Consider the following 21,306-nt stretch of genomic DNA (forward strand, 5'->3'; position numbering starts at 1 on the left):
GAAAGACCTATCCTCAAGCGAGATATGACAGCCACTTGGATTGCACCTCACCATTGCTTGATCCAGCCTGTGATGGAAATGAAGGACAGTAAAGCCCCTTTGACCAGTCTTTGTCTTTTGGTGCCCTAAAGTTTCTGTCTCACTGTGATTAAATGAATAAAATTAAAAGCTCTACCGGGAAAAGAGAGGCAGCTTCTGATTATGCAGATCCAAAACTCTCCTTTAGCTATGACCTAGGAACATGGGTGCTTTATATTCTCATCTTTTTTTTTTTTTCAGTCCCTCTAAAGTATGTTTTACAGAAGAGGACACTGAGGCTAAGAGAGAAAAGTAACATGCTCAGACTAACAGAGGAATGCAGAACTAGATTTGGCAGATAGCAGCCCACCTCACAGAGGTTTTCTTTCTTTTTTTTTTTTTTTTTTTGAGACAGAGTCTTGCTCTGTCGCCCAGGCTGGAGTGCAGTGGTGCAGTGGCACAATCTCGGCTCACTGCGGCCTCCGCCTCCCAGGTTCAATCAATTGCCATGCCTCAGCCTCTGAAGTAGCTGGGATTACAGGCGTCCACCACCACGACTGGCTAGTATTTGAATTTTTAGGAGAGATGGACCTAGGCAGGTCTCAAGCTCTTGACCTCAAGTGATCAGCCCACCTCAGCCTCCCAAAGTGCTGAGATTGCAGGCATGACCCACCACGCCCACCCCCTAATTTATTTGCTGTCATCTCCAAGTGCCCTACAGCAAGACAGCAACACACAACCCCACATGAAGATCGCAACAGGGAACACTTTGATTCCTCCACTTGGGCAAGTTCACGTCTACAGCATGTGGTGGAGCAACGGCACATCAGCAGCTCTGATTCTCACCCGCGTCAAGAGATCTAACACAAACACGATCAGGAGAAAATGCTCTGTGGGACTATATACGAGTTTATTTTATTTTATTTTCTATAAAGACAGCATCAACTTTCCCTCTTTAAAATCACTTTTCTGAAAATAAATTTTCTAGAAATGCATTCTTCATAAATGTAGCGCATATAGGAATGTATAAACATAACAGAAGCATTTTTAACTGGTTAACTCAGTTAATAGCTTGCAAGATAGGTTTTCGTTTTGGGAGGAATTGGAGGTCTCCTAGATTTTGTTGGAGTCTTTGCTGAATTAAGGCTGTAAGGACGGAGATAGCAATTTATCTTAATAGTATAAAAGGATTAATTAAATAATTTAAATGACTTGTAAGGAATGACTGACCAAACTTGTGAGTCACCCAAAAGTTAAAAACTAGGGCCAATATTTTAAGAGAGAATGATACTTTTCACAATTTCATAATTTTTTAACAACCATTTTTATATAATGTCAACAATAACTTTTAGTTGATTATTTTTATTTCAGTTGGTAGCAGGCACTTCAAAATAATTAAGGAGGTATTATCATACTTTATTAATCTCTACTTTTAATTACGAAAGGATAGTTTATAAACAAGTAATAAGACCTTGGCTGGGCACCATGGCTCATGGTTGTCATCCCAGCACTTTGGGAGGCTGAGGCAGGCAGATCACCTGAGGTCAGGAGTTCAAGACCAGCCTGGCCAACATGGTGCAAACCCATCTCTACTAAAAATACAAAAATCAGCCAGGAGTGGTGGTGTGCATCTATAATCCCAGCTGTTCAGGAGGCTGAGGCAGGAGAATTGCTTGAACCCGGGAGGCAGAGGTTGCAGTAAGCCAAGATCATGCCACTGCACTCCAGCTTGGGTGACAGAGTGAGACTCCATCTCAAAAAAAAATAAAAAACAAAGAGGCTGGGCACAGTGGCTCACACCTGTAATCCCAGCACTTTGGGAGGTCGAGGCGGGCAGATCACCTGAGGTAGGGAGTTCAAGAACAGCCTGAACAACATGGAGAAACCCCATCCCTACTAAAAATACAAAATTAGCTGAGCATGGTGGCACATGCCTGTAATCCCAGCCACTCGGGAGGCTGAGGCAGGAGAATCGCTTGAACCCAGGAGGCAGAGGTTGCAGTGAGCTGAGATTGTGCTATTGCACTCCAGCCTGGCAACGAGAGCGAAACTCTATCTCAAAAAAAAAAAATAAGTAAATGAACAAGTAAATGATCTCAAATAAATGTATTCTTGGCATATGTATGATTTAAAATTTTTTAATATTGATCTGTTATAATTAGAACAAAACATGTCCACAAACAAATGAGAAACTGTGTTTGAATTTTCACAAGTATGTTTAGATTTTGAATGCCTTGTAGTTCATGTTTGGAAATGAGACCGTGCTAATGTCTTCATATCCTTATCCTTGTATCAGTATAAAAAGTTTGGCTTCAATTAACAAACAGATAATCCTTTACAATAAAGAATTGTGATCTGGTTTCATCACTCGCTAACTGTTTCTTTATACATTTGGCTCAATGGAATATACTATGCCTGAGATATATTATTAGAAAAACAGTTTTCTATATTGTTCCACAAAAGCAAGAAATTAATTAGAGCGCCCATTTTCCACAGCAAAAGGTAGCCATTTATTCCATCAGCCAATGCTCTGCAATTCCCTCTGGAAAAACTCATCAGTTCAGGTTAGAAGGGAATGGTCTTTGCCTTGCAATATTACCTACAACTTCATTCAAACACTGCTCGGAGTTCTCCTCAGACTGACTCATGCCTGCAGGCAAGCCTGGTGTGAGGAAGGATGCCTCAGCCCAGGTGAACCCTTGCCAGGCTGGACTTGTCCAGTGGGAGAGGAAACGCTGCCTGCAGGATGAGAAGCTGTCTTTCCACAGTGGGTGTAAGCCTTCTTCCTCATACTGGTTCAGGAATCTCTTCCTGAAATACCATTTTAACTAAGCTCTCAATGTGGAAAGTCCATTGACTCTGCGTTTCACCTTTTCATTTTTCTACAGAGCATCATGGAGATCATGATCCAGGGTGGACTGCGTGTAAGATGAGCTGGGGGTGTCAGCAGAGTAAATTTGGAGGAGCCCACAGTATTGGCAGAGCACAAAAAGCCCCCTGCAGGTTTTGAAGAGCTGGAGGATGTATTTGCGAAACTTCTCCCCCAGAAAAAAGTAGATGATGGGATTAAGGCAGCAGTGAACAAAAGCCAGAGTTTCTGTGGCCTGGATGGCATAGTCCAGGTATCTTTCAAAGGTGCAGTCCTGAAGGACTTCTAGCTCCACCAGGGTCTCTAGGAAGAGCACAACGTTGTAAGGTGTCCAGAACCCAAGGAAGAGGACCACCACGGCAAAGATCATCTTCACCGCCTTGTTCTTCTTCTCGTTTTTACAGTGCTGCAGGGTCCTGATGATCATAGAGTAGCAAAACAGCATGACCCCCAAGGGGATCACCAACCCCAGAATGTTGATTTCCAGGGAGCTGAGAACCTTCCACGTCGTGGAGTTGAGAGAGTACTTGGTTTTACAGTAGGTATGGTTGTGCTCAGTGTAACAAGTGCTGAACAGAAAGCCCGGAAGGGAGGCGAACACAGCCACTGACCAGGTAGCCAAACTGGTGACGACCCCAGAAGTCAAGGTCCTCGCCCTCAAGGAAAACACCGCGTGCACAATTGCCAGGTATCTATCAATGCTCATAAGCATGATGAAGAATATGCCACTGTAAAAGCCCACCAAGTACATCCAGGAAATGATCTTGCACAGACCTAACCCAAAAACCCACTGGTCTGCTGCGTAGTAGCCCCAGAAAGGGAGGGAGAACACGAAGAGCAGGTCAGAGATGGCAAGGTTGAGCAGGTACACGTCCGTCATGGACCTGAGCCGCTTGTATTTGAACAGGACCAGAACCACCACAGAATTTCCCAGCAGACCAAACACAAAAACCAAGGAGTACAGCGGAGGCAGGAAGAGCTCCCCAAATGCCTTGATGCCTTCTTTGGTGCAAGGCTTGGGGATACTTTCATACAGATAGTAATTGCTGTACATGCTTTCATCGAGGGTGGTGTCTGCTATATCCGTGGGGTTCATTTTTTAACTCTACAGGCTCCTCAAGGCAGGTCTGGGCCCAACCAGAAGCAGCTAATGAGGGGAAGAACAAAATAATGTGAGAACAAAAATAAACCAAAGTGTTGCTAAATGCAGAGCGTGTTGTTTTGCTCCAGGTCTGTATATGCCCTCCCCGAGACAAAGGGCTTGCTTTCTCGCAGGGCCCCGCAGCCAGGTGAAATCATTCTTGGGCTTTGGAGGCAGACACAGATGTGTTTCAGATTCCAGCTCTGCCACTCACTGATTTTCTTACCTCTCTGCTAGGAGCTTCAGTTCTCTTATTTGCAAGTGAGAATCGTAAAACCTCCTTTTCAAGCACGTGTTCTTCAAAGATGTGTTTCAAAAAGATATTTCATAACATGGGGTTACTGAGATCATGTTCAGGGATGACAAAATCAGTTAAGTGATACTCAGTCGGGGGTATTTTATATGCAGTTCGATGAAGATCATGATCATCGTGCAAGGTAGGCGCCAGGTGTGGTCACGGTCATCATCAAACTGCATGATGCAAAAATCAGTTCTATGCACAGAATCCTGCTAGAGTGGGACTGAGCCTGATGGATCTAGAAAACACACATCGCAGCCAGAAATAAAACCCCCAACTCCCAACCACCTTCACTTCTGATCTAAATTGGCAGATAAAGAGGCTGAAATCTTAAAATTAATCACATGCTCACACATGTATCAGAGCAATTCAGCACTGATGGGCATTCATACTCAAGGCCACTCCCCTGCTTCCTTGGTGAGGCTTTTGTGGCACCCTCACATTCCTTGTTAAAACCCTTTTCACCTTCGATCTCTCCCCCAACCCTCAGCATCACACACCCAATGCCCAAACTGCGTTTCTCAAGAGCTTTAGAATTCGGGCGTGCGGTGGCTCGCGCCCATAATCTCAGCACTTTGGGAGCCGAGGCAGGAGGATCATTTGAGCCAAGGAGTTCCACACCAGCCTGAGCAACATAGGGAGACCCTGTCTCTACAAGAAATTGTTTTCAAAGTTAGGTGGATGTGGTGGTATATTCCGATAGTCCCAGCTACTCATGAGACTAACGCAGGAGGATCCCTTGAGCGCAGGAGTTCAGAGCTGCAGTGAGCTATGATGGCACCCACTGCACTTCAACCTGAGTAGTAGCATAAAACCCCGTCTCAAAAAAAAAAAAAAAGAAAAAGAAGAAAGAGAAGAAAAAGAAATAAAAGAAAAAAAAGATTTGGTTTACTCCTGCAAACGGATACCAAGACGTGTTGCATTGCAGAGCCTCCAAAAAAGTTTGTTGAATGAATAACAATTCTAGTCTTTCTCCATCATTTTACCAGTGAAAATGAAAGGAATAAACAAGACTGAGGAGTTAGGGAATTATCAGGAGAAAAAACAATGGGAGACACAGCAGGTAAGTGGCTGGAATTTTTCTGTAGGCCTTGTGTGTGTGGTATTTCTTGCCTGGGAGTCTCTCAAGAAGCAGACAAGTGTTATGGTTTTTTATGAAAATGATCTGCCGGGCAAGGTAGCTCATGCCTGTAATCCCAGCACTTTGGGAGGCCAAGGCGGGCGGATCATGAGGTCAGGAGATCAAAACCATCCTGGCCAACATGGTAAAACTCTGTCTCTACTAAAATACAAAAAATTAGCTGGGCGTGGTGGTGGACACCTGTAGTCCCAGCTACTCAGAAGGCTGAGGCAGGGGAATCTCTTGAACCCAGGTGGCGGAGGTTGCAGTGAGCTGAGATCGCGCCACTGCACTCCAGCTGGGTGACAGAGCAAGACTCCATCTCAAAAAAAAAAAAAAGAAAAGAAAAGAAAAGAAGGGCATGTGGACTCAGGCCAGATGTGAGCAGGAGGAGAGTTCTGCATAAGTGAATGCCCATTAGATGAGGGCCTGGAGGTGTGGGGACAGGTAGAAGGCGTATGGGCTGCACGGTAGGTGTCGGCTGTGAGCCCTAGACGGCAAGGGGCTGAGCATCTGAGCCAGGTCCAGAAAGCAGTGTGTGACTCTAGGCTCTGAGAATGTCCCCGTCCCCCCTTACCTTGCTTTTCTGAAAGCGGCTCTGAGGAAGGTCTGTGAGGTAATGCCAGGCTTGCTCAGGAAGTGCGGTGCTAAGAAGGACAGGTGCCTCTCAAGAGTCTGTGGCTTCCTGTGAACACCAGCTCTCTCTCTCACCCAACTGTGCTAACTTCAAGTGGGGTTTTTTTGATAGAAGTAGGAAGCAGAAAATTATGATTATTAGTCATTCATTTCCCAAGACTGAAGGCCAGGAAGGTTTGTTCTCTGACAGGAAAAGATTAAGAAAAAAAATGAAATCAGCTTCTTTTTAAAAAGGAAGATTATTAGATTTTTAAAAATGTATTTGTTAGCTTTTTTAAAAACAAGTTATTTAATGAAACAGGGTCTCACTCTGTCACCCAGACTGGTGTTTAGTAGTGCAATCATAGCTCACTGTAGCCGCAAACTCCTGGGCTCAAGTGATCCTCCTGCCTCAGTCTCCCAAGTAGCTGAAACTACAGGTGTGAGCCACCATGCCTGACTAATTTTATTTTTTGTGGAGATAGGGGTCTTGCTATGTTGCCCAGGCTGATCTTGAATTTCTGGCCTCAAGCAATCCTCCCACCTCAGCTTCCCAAAGCACTAGGATTACAGGCTTCAGCCACTGCTTTTTGGCTTTTCATTTTTTTTAAAAAAATTTCAATTTAACTGACCATATGCAGTGGCAATGATCTCTACATTTAACTGGCCACACATGGTGGCAATGATCTCTACATTTAACTGGCCACACGCGGTGGCAATGATCTCTACATTTAACTGGCCACACGTGGTGGCAATGATCTCTACATTTAACTGGCCACATGCGGTAGCAATGATCTCTACATTTAACTGGCCACATGCGGTGGCAATGATCTCTACATTTTGGATCAGCAACCTGTTAGTTTCTCATCAGGGATATGCAGGGGGGAGCAATCAAGATCGCAATATTCTCCTGACAAGTGGTATCTGAGAGGCCAGAGTGAGAAGGAAGGACAGAGATGGTCAAGAAAAAGAATACTCAAGAAGACAGAAAAGAAAAATGTATCCAAATATATGTGTCTGTGAGTGACTTGGAAGGTGTTAGCCAACCACATTCTTTTTTTTTTTTTTTTTTTTTTGAGACGGAGTCTCTGTTTCCCAGGCTGGAGTGCAGTGGCGTGATCTCAGCCCACTGCAACCTCTGCCTCTTGGGTTCAAGCGATTCTCCTGCCTCAGCCTCCCGAGCAGCTGGGACTACAGATGCACACCACCATGCCTGGCTGATTTTTTTGTATTTTTAGTAGAGACGGGGTTTCACCATGTTAGCCAGGATGGTCTCTATTTCCTGACCTCACGATCCGCCCGCCTTGACCTCTCAAAGTGCTAGGATTACAGGTGTGAGTCACCGCGCCTCGCCGCAACCACTTTCTTTGATTCAATAGTTGACATGGCCTCAAACTTGTGTGAGGTGACCTGGAAACATAGTTTCAAGTCCTTTTGCAACAGGAAGACTCCTCACCCAAACTCCTTTGCTTGGAGATTGCAGAGCTTCACTGGCAGTGATCTTGGCTGAAAGCTTGATCTTGACTTTGGATGTGGGAAGCAGTCACAGCCAAGGGGCTGATCTGAGCCCTAAGTTTCTCATAGCCTCAGCTTTTTGTCAACTTCCAAACGTTTCCCTGTGTTTTGACAGCTGCTTAGCTCTTTGGTTCAGCTTAAAAGAGCCATAAAGCCGGGCATGGTGGCTCATGCCTGTAATCCCAGCACTTTGGGAGGCCGAGGTGGGCAGATCACAAGATTAAGAGTTCGAGACCAGCCTGGCCAACATGGTGAAATCCTTTCTCTACAAAGAATTAAAAAATTAGCCGGGTGTGGGAGCATGTGCCTGTAATCCCAGCTACTCAGGAAGCTGAAGAAAGAGAATCGCTTGAACCCGGGAGGCAGAGGTTGCAGTGAGCTGAGATCGCGCCACTGCACTCCAGCCTGGGTGACAGAGCAAGACTCCATCTCAAGGGAAGAAAAAAAGCCAAAAATATCATTCTTTCTGAGGAATTGGCATAAATAGGAACTAAAACACTGAGGTAGAATGGTGTTAGGCAACCCTTTTTTTTTTTTCATTATCACTTCCCCCAAGGAATCTTTTGAGACTTTTTTTATCCTAACGCTCCCTTGTAAAATTTTAATGCTACCGGCATACTGGATATCTATTTATATAGTGTATGTATACCTGTGATTTTTACATAAAATGAGTAAGAATTTTTTCTCCCTTCAAGAGCCAAGTTTTACCTTCGGGCAATATTGCCTCTACTGGGATTGTACGAGGTAGAGGCACTCAGCTCAGCTTCCTTGCCCCCATGAGGCATACAGCAATATCTGGAGACATTTCAGCTTGGGGTGAAATGGAGCTGCTACTGGCTTCTAATGGCTGTGAAATGGAGCTGCTACTGGCTTCTAATGGCTAGAGTCCAAGAATGCTGCTGAAGTCTGACAATGCACAGAAGAGCCCTCCACAGCAGAGTTATCTGGCCCCGAAGATCAATAGTGCTGAGGTTGAGAAAGCCTGAGCTAGAGCATATTCCCAGAGTCTGAACTGTTGAACCAGATTCATAGATAGCTGTGGGAAGTAGAAAAGCTTCTTTTTAAAGTTTCCTTTCTTGTTAAATCATAAGTGTGCTAATAACTTTGTTAAGCCCTATCCTATGTGGCTGTTAGACACGTCATGCTTACAATCACGTAGTACATTCTATGTCCTTGTACTTTAACCAAGTAGCTGTGCTGGACGTGCTCACAGGCATGTCCCAGCTCTCCATTGTTTTTACCTGTTTAGAATAGTTTTAAGTTGTTAGCCAATCGGATTTTTTTTTTTTTTTACAAAATGTGATTTTACTACCTCTAATTTTAACATCTATCAGGCACTTCAGAAAATCTAAAAAGAACAGACGTTTCAAGAAAGTTTAGCATTGTCCACTATATATATAGAGTAGTGAGGAATAAAATGCACACAAAACAATGACTAGAATATGAAAATCTCTTCTAAATATGACCAGTCTAGCACAGAAACTTCTCCTCCTTCCCAGGTCTTCCAGCCCCACGTCATCTAACCTACTGAACAAACGTGGACATATCGCTTCCAGAGGCCATCTAACAACTCCATTTCCAAAAGTCATTTACAGAAGACATGTATTTTCTATGATTTCTTTTAAACAAATGAGAATTTACAAGATGTGTGGTTTTCTAACTCTATCACACGTCGGCAACCTCTTTACATCTAGAAGGGCTAGATGTGACACATGTTTTCTATTAAAAGGTTGGGGTGCAGTTGAGAGCAGCTTTTTCATATTATATACACAGGCCTTCCATAAACGGCAATCCTCCCAGAGGGTGGTGGGCATTTCCAACAGGCCAAACGTGGCCTGTCATTCTACCGTTTCTCTCTTCCGACAGCAAGGTCTGGTAAAATGAAGACTAATCCCCCAATGGCCGCTAACCGTTCCACCCGTCGGCGTTCGGAACTTCACTCACCTGATCCCAGGCCTGTTAAGGCCTTTGTCCGTTGTCGTCAGGACTAGGTAGGTCTCGCCCGATGGGGACAGAATGGTCACTGGGGACCCAGATCTGCACGGCTCCGTGGCCTAAAGAGGTGGCCAAGCCTGCCTGCGTCCTTAGGCCACCTTCCCAGGCCCTGCTGCGCAGCATTCGAGGGGCCGCCATGTTTCCTGGCCTGCCACTTCCGCCGCCGCAAAGGCGTTGCATCCGGGCAGCTCAGCTGGGGCTTCGTTGAAGCCCGGCACACTTGGGCCGGGAGACCCTGGAGTACAGGCTGGGAGAAGCCGCCGCCGCCATCAGTCACCAAAGTGGAGTGGGGTAGAGAGGTTCGCCACCGCTTCAAGGCCTGGGCCTGGCTAGTGGGCAGCCACAGCGGAGGCCTCCGGTGTCTGAAGGGCAGAGGACACGGCCTGTCCCGGGGCCCCTCAGCTCACCTGCCCGGGGCCAGAGGGCCTGGAGGGCCAGGGGGAGCTCTCCGCGCTCTGCGTCTCGCCGCCAGCCAATCGGATTTTAGTTTAGATTGTGAGGTCTGGCTCCAGCCAACGGAGATCAGACACAGAAGTAAGGACAACCTCAAATGCCTAAGGGATAAATTTGTGTGTGTTCCTTTATTCACTGTACTCTCGTGGCAAGATGGCTAGCGAGAGTACCCTTCCTGCAGTCCAGAAAGTAAAAATTGTGTTGCTGAAAGATTCTTTGTCTCAGTGCTCATTTTTCTTTGCAGCACCGAGCATCTGTTTTCAACATCTATTTCCAACAATAGCCTGCAAAAGAGAAATGGGAACTGGTGGTCAGGTAGGTCTGGAGAACGCTGGGCTTGGGTTCAGGTTAAACACAGTTTCAGCCGGGCGTGGTAGCTCACGCCTGTAATCCAAGCACTTTGGAGGCCAAGGCAGGCGGATCACCTGAGGTTGGGAGTTCAAGACCAGCCTGACCAACATGGTAAAACCCCGTCTTAAACAAACAAACAAACAAACAAAAAACAAACAAACAACAACAACAAAAAAAACAGTTCCATCCTGCAGTGCTTCCTGGAGGCCTTCCAATGCCGGTATCACCCTGATCCTCTGGAAGGAGGATTTGCAATGAAAATCTCCCACATGCATTAGACCAGCTAATCTATGCCCATTATACAGAGTAATTTACACAATGAACATATTTCCAGAAACACAGGGCCTGAAGAAGATTCTGCCATGAAATTACAGACTTTTTTTTTTTTAGACGGACTCTTGCTCGGTCACCCAGGCTGGAGTGCAGTGGCGAGACCTCGGCTCATTGCAACTTCTGCCTCCCAGGTAAAAGCGATTCTCCTGCCTCAGTCTCCTGAGTAGCTAGGATTACAGGTGCGCTCCACTACGCCCAATTAATTTTTGTATTTTTAGTAAAGATGGGTTTTCACCATGTTGGCCAGGCTGGTCTCGAACTCCTAACCTCGTGATCCACCCATCTCAGCCTTCCAAAGTGCTGGGATTACAGGCATGAGCCACATGCCCAGCTGAAATTATAGACTTGAGGTACAAATTAGACAGCTGGCAGGGGGCGAAGTGTGAAGGGCAGGAAAGCTCATGCCTTGGCAGGGGCCTGGGCAAGTTCATCTGAGCACACTGCCTACATCTGAGCACACTGCCTACAGTGTTAAGGTCCTAGAACATATGCTGTCTAGAGGTCCAAATCATCATAAATGAGTCTTGATCCATGTGGGTCTATAGCTGATCCCTGGAGAGCCAGTTAGTGCTCCCTTGACTGAACCTGGTCAGGATGTGACATGCATCCTGGTCCCAAGGGTGAGGCAGCATGTGAGCTTCAGTGCCCCCGCTGGTTGAGAAGACTTGCTTTGAATCTGAGTTTGGATCTCAGTACCACCACTTACCAGCTGTGTAAACCTAAATTTTCTTATCTGTAAAAAGGGATGATTATACTTGAGGATTGTGAGGGAATTAAATGAGCTAATGTTTGCAAAGCACTTAGCATAGTGCCTGATACATACAGGTGTTCAACAACGCACTAGCAGTGAGTAGAAATTAGTAGTATAAATACTATACACAGGAATAGCTTCCTCTCTTGAAATGGCTGAGCCTAGCGTGTGCCCTTGGCCATTGCTGGGATCCCAGGAAATATCTGGATTTAGACTTGGTGGGCCACATTCAGTTTCCAAGTCAGGGTTCAGGTTAAAAGCAGGTTTCAGATTTTCAAGTTGCAGAGGTTACTGCCCTGGAGACAGTCTTCAGATTGGCAAAGTAACATTATTGTCCTGGAGAAACACTAAGTAGGTGTCCCTTCAGTATGGATTTCAAAATTAAACAGCCAAAAAAAGGACCTCAACCCCTAAAAAGAATTTTTTTTTTTTTTTGAGATGGAGTCTTACTCTTGTCGCCCAGGCTTGAGTGCAATGGCACAACCTCAGCTCACCGCAACATCTGCCTCACGGGTTCAAGGGATTCTCCTACCTCAATTTCCTGAGTAGCTGGGATTACAGGCATCTGCCACCACGCCTAGCTAATCTTTTGTATTTTTAGTAGAGATGAGGTTTCACCATTTTAGTCAGGCTGGTCTCGAACTCCTGACCTCAGGTGATCTGCCCGCGTCAACCTCCCAAAGTGCTGGGATTACAGGCATGAGCCACTGCACCCGGCCTCATTTTTTTATTAATGCCCATTTCATAGATGGAGAAGTAGGAACCCAGAGAGGGGAGGTGATATGCTCAAGGCAACCCAGCCAGCCAGCGACACTGTCAGGGCTACACTCACACTCCTGACATTTTCATGGACACATGTTCCATTAGGCTTAATTTCTGAAACCTGAGCAGAGAGGATCAGGCCAACGAAAAGACTCGAGCAAGCCTACCCCAAACCACGATGGTACATACTACAGCGCAGGCTTCTAACACCGAGGAAAGCTGAAACATGGGACTATAGCGCCCTCTGGTGTACCAAGCCTTATTTCAAGGCCAAAGACATCAAAAGTCCATTCCCCAGGGTCTGGCACCATACCAACCCACAGGGACAAGGATATCTGAAATTGTGCCTTCAAGAGGAGCGCCACAGGACTCAGCTGCAGAGCTGTGGCGATTAAGCCTTCAAATATGTTATTTACAGCTCAAAATGAGAGAAGCCTGCCAGGCTGGGCCACACCAGGAGTAACAGGGACAAGGTAAAAATGAGCTGGGCCAGGCACGGTAGTTCACACATGTAATCGCAGTACTTTGGGAGGCCAAGCCAGGTGGATCACCTGAGGTCAGGAGTTCGAGACCAGCCTGACCAACATGGTGAAACCCGTCTCTACTAAAAATACAAAAAATTAGCTGGGCGTGCTGGCGGGCGCCTGGAATCTCAGCTACTCAGGAGGCTGAGGCAGGAGAATTGCTTGAACCCGGGAGGTGGAGGTTGCAGTGAGCCAAGATCGCGCCATTGCACTCCAGCCTGGGTGACAGAGTGAGATTCTGTCTAAAAAACAATGAGCCAGAGCTGTCTGGGGTGGTTTATGTATGGCGGGCATATGAGGTTACTTAGGTTTCAAGGGCTTTCTGTCCATTGACTATTTTGAATAATTTATGTGTTCAGAGCAAAGGGGCTGTCTCTGGTGCCTGGTACCTGGCTTCAGGGCGATTAGGGCTAATGCATAGTGACCCCCGAGTATGAGGGCCTGATAAGGAAAGGAAAGTGATTGGGATGTGAACCTAGCTGCTCAAAAAGGGGAACTGACTGGCCTCTAGCCAGCACCTTAAAACGGAGTCAAGACAGCATTTAAAAACCCACAACAACGATATCACAGAGCAGGTCTGAATAAACAGACAGAACTTCGGTAAGGAAATAGAAAACTGCAAACAACTAAATTGGTAGTTAATTTTGTTAAAGCTAACTAAAAATTCCTACACATTTGGAAATTAGACAACACATTTTCATGTGACCCGAATGTCAAAGAAGATATAACAATGGAAAATAGAAAACATTTATAAGTGAATAAAAATAAAATATCACTCATCAGTGTTGTGGTGGGTAGCTAAATTGGCCCATTGAAAATTTAGACTTTAATTTTTTTTTGGTTTGTTTGTTTGTTTGTCTGTTTGTTTGTTTGTTTTGAGACGGAGTCTTGCTTGGTCACCCAGGCTGGAGCACAATGGCGCCATCGCAGCTCACTGCAAACTCCACCTCCTGGGTTCAAGGGATTCTCCTGCCTCAGCCTCCAGAGTAGCTGGGATTACAGGCATGCAACACCACACCCCACTAATTTTTGTATTTTTAGCAGAGACAGGGTTTCACCGTGTTGGTCAGGCTGGTCTCAAACTCCTGACCTCAAGTGATCCACCCCCCTTGCCCTCCCAAAATGCTGGGATTGCAGGCATAAGCCACAGTGCCTGGCCTTAAATGTTTATATTAGAAGAGAAGAAAGGCTAAAAATTAATAAGAGTTGTTTAACTAGAAAAAGAATCAGTAGTTGTCTAGACATTTCCCAAAGAAAAAAAAAATAAAGTTTTTTAAAAAAAGAAAGAAAGAAAAGGAAGCAGTAGAAATAAGAGCAGAATAAACTCAAAGAAGGTATAAGGAAGAAAATAATAAATGTAAGAGCAGCTGGGCATGGTGGCTCATGCTTGTGATTCCAGCTACCCAGGAGCTGGCATGGGAGGATCACTTGAGGCTAAGGGTTCCTGAGCAACATGCCGAGACTCTATCTCTTGTTTTTGTTTTGTTTTTGAGACAGAGTTTTGCTCTTGTTGCCCAGGCTGGAGTGCAGTGGCACAATCTGCACTCACCGAAACCTCTGCCTCCCAGGTTCTAGCGATTCTCCTGCCTTAGCCTCCCTGGCAGCTAGGATTACAGGCATGTGCCACAACACCCAGCTAATTTTGTATTTTTAGTAGAAACGGGGTTTCTCCATGTTGTTCAAGCTGGTTGTGAACTCCCGATCTCCGGTGATCCACCCGCCTCAGCCTCCCAAAGTGCTGGGATTACAGGCATGAGCCACCACACCTGGCCAAGGTTCTATCTCTTAAAAAAAAAAAAAAAAAAAAAAAAAAGTCTGGGTTTTAGACGGTTGCTTAGCTCTTTGGTTCAGCTTAAAAGAGGTATAAAGCCAGGTGCAGTGGCTCAAGCCTGTATGGGAGGCCAAGAGGGAAGATCGGTTGAGATCAGGAGTTCAAGACCAGCCTGGCCAACATGGTGAAACCCCGTTTCTACTAAAAATACAAAAATTAGCCGGCGTGGCAGCACATGCCTGTAGTCCTAGCCACTCAGGAGGCTGAGGCAGGAGATTTGCTAGAACCTGGGAGGCAAGGTTGCAGGGAGCCGAGATTGTGTCACTGCACTCCAGCCTGGGTGATACAGCAAGACTTCATCTCAAAAAAAGAAAATGATAATAATAAAATAAAATAAGTAAATGACAACTATAAGGGCAGAAATAAAACAGAAATCAAAAGTAAAATAAACCCATTAAAGTATTTAAGAACACTAATGAAATTGGCAAACCTCTAGGAAGACAGGCAAAGAAGCAAAAGAAAGATAAAAAGAATCTTGGAACTGCAAATACAAACACTAGAGATTAAAATAAAAAACTAGGCTAGGCGCGATGACTCACACCTGTAATCCCAGCACTTTGAGGGACCGAGGCAGGTGGATCACCTGAGTTCGAGACCAGCCTGACCCACATGGTGAAACCCCCTCTTTACTAAAAATACAAAAATTAGCCGGGCATGGTGGCAGTCACCTGTAATCCCAGCTACTCGGGAGGCTGAGGCAAGAGAATTGCTGTGAACCCAGGAGGTGGAGGTTGCGGTGAGCCGAGATCTCATCATTGCACTCTAGGCTGGGTGATGATAAGAGCAAAACTTTGTCTCAAAAAAAACAAAACAAACAACAAAAAAAACTAGAGACTAGAGGAATACCATGTACAACTTTATTAGAATGAATTTTGAAACAAATAAAATGGATACGTTCCTAGAAAAATACATCCTAGCAAAAATGGCTCAAATATATATATATATATATAACCTGACTTTAACCATTAAAAAAATTTAATTAGCTGGGCATGGTGGCCCACACCTGTAATCCCAGCACTTTGAGAGGCCAAGGTGGGGCAAGGAGGACGGATCGCTTGAGCTCAGGAGTTTGAGACCAGCATCTGCCACATGGCCTAACCCCATCTCTACAAAAAATACAAAAAAGTTAGCCAGGTGTGGTAATGTTCACCCGCAGTCTCAGCTAGTTGGGGGGCTGAGGCAGGAGGATCGCTTGAGCCCAGGAGGTTGAGGCTGCAGTGAGACATGCCACGGCATCCAGCCTGGGTGACAAAGTGAGACCCTGTGTCAAAACAAACAAACAAACAAAAAACCCCCACTAATCAGTAGTTTAAATGCATTGCAGAAAATCCAACTAACAAAAGATGAGTTTACCGGCAAATTCTATCAAACATTCAAGGTACATATAGTAGTTCCCCTTTATCCTTGGGAGATATGTTCCAAGAGCCCCAGTGGGTGCCTGAGACCACAGCTAATGCCAAACTCTATGTATGGTACTATGTTTTTTCATCAGGTAACCCAGATGCTACTCTGTGGTTAGTGGCAGGCAGCATATGCAGTATTGACGTGCTGGACAAAGGGATGATTCACACCCTCCGTGGGATGACTAGAGGTTGCGACGCGCTACTCAGAACGGCATGCTACTTAAAACTTCAGAATTATTTCTGGAATTTTTTTTTTTTGAGACGGTGTCTTGGTGTCTCACCCTGTCAAACTCCTGACCTCAGGTGACCCACCCACCTTGACCTCCCAAAGTGCTGGGATTACAGGCGTGAGCCAAGCATCCAGTCTGGAATTTTCAATGTTGTATTTTTGGACCACAATTGACCTTACCTATCTGAAACCAAGGAAAGCAATAAGGGGGAATTTTTGTATAATTCTAATCTCATGCATATTTTTCCCCCAGAAAAAAAATAATAATAATAGTACTCTAAACTTATTTGATGGCTAGGCGAGGTGGCTTGCGCTTGTAATCCCAGCACTTTGGGAGGCTGAAGCTGGTGGATCACATGAGGAGAGGAGTTTGAGACCAGCCTGGCCAATATGGCGAAACCCCATCTCTACTAAAAATAGAAAAATTAGCTGGGTGTGGTGGTGCACGCCTGTAATTCCAGCTAATTGAGAGGCTGAGGCACGAGAATCGCTTGAACCCAAGAGTTGGAGGTTGCAGTGAGCCGAGATCATGCTAATGCACCCCAGTTTGGGCGACAGAGAGAGACTCTGCCTCTAAATAAATGAATAAAAATAAACTCATTTGATGGAGTTAATATATCCTTGATAACAAAACCAGACAGAAAGTATGAAAAAAATTACTCAATTTCACTTGAATATATTAGTGCAAATGTCCTACACAGAATCTTAAAAAACCAAATTCACTATAGTTGAAAAAATACATAATGACCAAGTTAGTTCATTTCAGAAATGCAAAGTTGATTTAATATTAGAGGATCTATTAATGCAAATCACCATATAAACAGAATAAGAGAGAAAAGCCCTATGTCACAGAAAAAGCATTGAATAAGAAAAAAAAAACAACCTGTCATTTGTGACAACACAGATGAACCTGGAGGACATATTGTGTTAAGTGAAATCAACCAGGCACAGAAATCCCATATGATCTCATTTATATGTGGAATCTGAAGAAGGAGAACTTATAGAAGCAAAGAGTAGAATGATAGCCGGAGTTAGGGGCGCTGGGTTAGGGAGCTGTGGGTCAAAGGATACAATGTTTCAGTTAGACCAGCAGGCAGAAATTCAAGAGATCGCACAGCATGGTGACTATAGTTATGTATTATGTACTTGAAGATTGTTAAGAGAGTACATTTAAGTGTTCTCACCAAAGAATATATATACATATATGAGGTCACGTATGTTAATTAGCCTGTTTTAGCAATTTCACAATGTATACATATTTTAAAGCATCATGTTGTACACCACATATACAATTTTTGTCAATTAAAAATAAACAGGCCAAGTGCAGTGGCTCACACCTGTAATCTCAGCACTTTGGGGAACAGATCACTTGAGCCCAGGCGTTTAAGACCAGCCTGAGCAACATAGTGAAACCCCATCTCTCAAAAACGAAAACTAAAACAAAAATTAGCCAGGCGTAGTGGTGCGCACCTGTTGTCCCTGCTAGTTGGTGGGCTGAAGCAGGAGGGTCACCTGAGTCTGGGAGTTCAAGGCTGCAGTGAGCCATGATTGGGCCACTGCACTCCAGCCTGGGTGACAGAGCAAGACACCATCTCAAAAAAATAAATAAATAAAAATATTCATGATTTTGAGGGGGAAAGAAAAGCAAAATCCTTAGCTCATTAAGAGAAGGAAACTTCCTTTTTTTTTTTTCTTTGAGATGGCGTTTTGCTCTTGTCACCCAGGCTGGAGTGCAATGGCGCGATCTCCGCTCACCGCAACCTCCACCTCCAGAGTTCAGGTGATTCTCCTGCCTCAGCCTCACGAGTAGCTGGGATTATAGGCATGAGCAATTCCAACTGGCCCAGTTGCATTTTATACACTAACAATGAACAATCCGAAAAGGGGATGTTTTTAAAATTCAATTTACAATGGCATCAAAAGAATTAAATACTTAGAAATAAATTGAACCAAGGAGGTAAAAGAAATATACACTGAAAACTACAGAACTTTGTTGAAAAAAAGTAAAGACCAGACAAATAAACGGAAAGACATCCTGGGTTCACGTATTAGAAGACTTAATATTGTTAAGAAGTCAATACTACCCAACGCAATCTACAGATTTAATGCCATATCTATCAAAATCTCAATGGCATGTATTTTTTTGCAGAAATAGAAAAATCCGCTTTAAAATTGCATGTGAAATCTCAAGGGACTCTGTACAGCCAAAACAATTTTGGAAAAGAACAAAGTTAAAAGGGCTTATACTTTCCTGTTTCAAAACTTATTCCAAAGCCACAGTAATCAAAACAGTGTGGTACTGGCACAAAGACAGACACATAGACCAATGGAATAGAATAGAGAGCCCAATAATAAACCTTCTTATGTATGGTTAAATTAATTTTTTTCTGCATTGCCTTTACTCTGTCCCATACTCATTGTATAATAATGTTGTCCCTTAGTACATTCTGTAGGAGATATGTTCAAATTATTTTCGAGAAAGTTGCCAAGATCATTCAATAGAGAAAGCATATCTTTTCAATAAATGATGCTGAGAAAACTGTACATTCCCATGCAAAAGAATAAAATTAGACCTTAACCTTACATCATACATAAAAATTAACTCAAAATGGGTCAAAGACCTAAATGTAATAACTAAAACTGTAAAATTCTTAGAAGGAAACATAGAGGAAGAGCTTCGTGCCAATGGATTTGGCAGTGATTTCTTACCAAAAGTACAGGTAATAAAAGTAAATATGGATTAATTGAACTACATCAAAATTTAAAACTTCTATGCATCAAAGGGTATCATCAAAAGAGTGAAGCCTGGGCACAATGGCTCACACCTGTAATGCCAGCACTTTGGGAGGCCAAGGCGGGCAGATCATTTGAGGTCAGGAGTTCGAGACCAACCTGGCCAACATGGTAAAACCCTGTCTCTATTAAAAATGCAAAAAAAATGAGCTGGGTGTGGTGGTGCACACCTGTAATCCTAGCTACTCAGGAGGGTGAGGTGGGAGGATCACTCAAACCCGGGCGGTGGAGGTTGCGGTGAGCCAAGACGGTGCCCGCACTCCAGCCTGGGTGACAGAGACAGAGAGAGACTCTCTGTCAAACAAACAACAAAAAAAGAGTGAAAAGACAATACAGTCCACAGAATGGGAGAAAATATTTGCAAATCATATATCCAACAAGGGGTTAATATTCAAAATAGATAAAGAACTTCTACAGGCCGGGGGCAGTGGCTCCCAGCACTTTGGGAGGCCGAGGCGGGCAGATCACCTCAGACCAGGAGTTGGAGACTAACCTGGCCAACATGGCGAAACCCCATCTCTACTAAAAATACAAAAATTAGCCGGGTTTGGTGGTGTGTGCCTGTAACCCTAGCTACTCGAGAGGCTGAGGCAGGAGAATCCCTTGAACCCAGGAGATGGAGGTTGCAATGAGCCAAGATGGTGCCATTGCACTCCAGGCTGGGCGACAAGAGTGAAACTCTGTCTCAAAAAAAAGGAAAAGAATAAAAAAAAACTTCTACAACTCCAAAACAACACAAACAACAACCTAATTGGTATTGGTGGTATTGGTGCAGGGCTAAAAACACAGGAACAGAATAAAGTATCCAGAAATGAACTTCAGTATTCCAGAGGTGGATTGACTATCTATTTTGGGTTTTTTTTAAGCCCCAAATAATGTCCTACTCACCAGACTGAAGCTTCATTGTGCAAAATTAGCCCTTTGGGAAACTAACAAATATATAACTAAATTATAAGTCTGGTTCTTATTATTAATCTATTTATATTAATGAGTACATTATAGCCCAGAAAAGAGCTATCTTCCATAGTCACTAACACCAAATTGCACACAAGGATGCAATTCTTTAGGACATATTCTCTGCACCAACAACCACCTACCCATCTACCTGTATACAAACCATCAAATCCTGTCTCTGGAATAACCAATTTCCTCATTCTACTTTTCAGTCAGCCCTGGATGAGACTCTCTCTCTCACCTGACATAAGAACCCATCCCTGTCTGCCGGGTGCGGTGGCTCACAGCTGTAATCCCAGCACTTCGGGAGGCTGAGGCAGGCAGATCACCTGAGGTCAGGAGTTCAAGACCAGCCTGACCAACATGGTGAAACCCTGTCTCTACTAAAAATACAAAATTAGCCAGGCATGGTGGCTCATGCCTGTAATCCCAGCTATCTGGGAGGCCAAGGCAGGAGAATCACTTGAACCCAGAAGGCGGAGGTTGCGGTGAGCTGAGATCGTGCCATTGCCCTCCAGCCTGGGCAACAAGAGCGAAATTCCGTCTCAAATAATAATAATAATAATTCATCCCTTCTCTGTTAAACACAATTGGAAACACAAAATATATATAAACACAGGTGCATATATTTAAAGAATATAAACAAGTTTAATACTACCATGTTGTATATGAAAGGATAACAGGGAAAAGAAGTATCACAGGGAATTTTACTGTAGAGAAATAGTTTACAGCCTTGGTGGTAACGATTTCTGTGTGATATGTGGAGCCACCACCAGGAAGGGAGCTGGAAAGAAATCTTATTCCTGCAGCTCTGAGGATCCCTGGGTGGGACCTGGGAGGCAGGAGGTGGCTGTGGTGACTGGCAGACAGACTGCGGAGGCGCACCATGATCTCTTGCTGCCATCTTTTCTTGGTCTAGGGTAAAAAGAGGAGAAAAACCTATCCGAAAATAATAGCACTGGCGGGGTGTGGTGGCTCATACCTGTAATCCCAACACTTTGGGAGGCCGAGGCAGGTGGATCACTTGAGGTCAGGAGTTCGAGACCAGACTGGCCAACATGCTGAAACCCTGTCTCTACTAAAAATAGAAAAAATTAGCTCGGTGTGGTGACACACCTGTAGTCCTAACTACTGGGGAGGCTGAGGTGTAAGAATCGCTTGAATTCGGGAGGGGGAGGTTGCAGTGAGCCAAGATCGTGCCACTGCACTCTAGCCTGGGTGACAGAGTAAGACCCTGTTTGGAGAAAAGAAGAAAAAATAATAGCGCCATGTTGAGCCACATAGTGGGGCCGCGCACTGCAGCACCCAGGCTTTCAACATAGAAAAGCGAGCCTGTTTAGAAACAGCGGAG

General features: G+C 44.6%; 1 protein-coding gene across 1 annotated transcript; it reads right to left on the minus strand.

The window, feature by feature from the left end:
* Positions 1–875: 875 nt before the first annotated feature.
* On the minus strand, positions 876–6,115 carry CCR4 (C-C motif chemokine receptor 4). Its single transcript, XM_012435472.2, has 2 exons — positions 6,024–6,115; positions 876–4,034 (listed from the first exon to the last, which is right to left on the minus strand). The coding sequence occupies exon 2, from the start codon at positions 3,981–3,983 to the stop codon at positions 2,901–2,903; it is 1,083 nt and encodes a 360-aa protein (XP_012290895.1). The 5' UTR covers positions 3,984–4,034; positions 6,024–6,115; the 3' UTR covers positions 876–2,900.
* Positions 6,116–21,306: the final 15,191 nt, after the last annotated feature.

Source organism: Aotus nancymaae, unplaced genomic scaffold (assembly GCF_030222135.1).
Source record: "Aotus nancymaae isolate 86718 unplaced genomic scaffold, 86718_ANA_hifiasm-v0.15.2.pri h1tg000019l, whole genome shotgun sequence".
Lineage (NCBI taxonomy): Eukaryota > Metazoa > Chordata > Mammalia > Primates > Aotidae > Aotus > Aotus nancymaae.

Coding starts and splice junctions, on each gene's coding strand:
- CCR4 (XM_012435472.2), bottom strand. CDS start 3,983: ATGAACCCCACGGATATAGCAGACACCACCCTCGATGAAAGCATGTAC.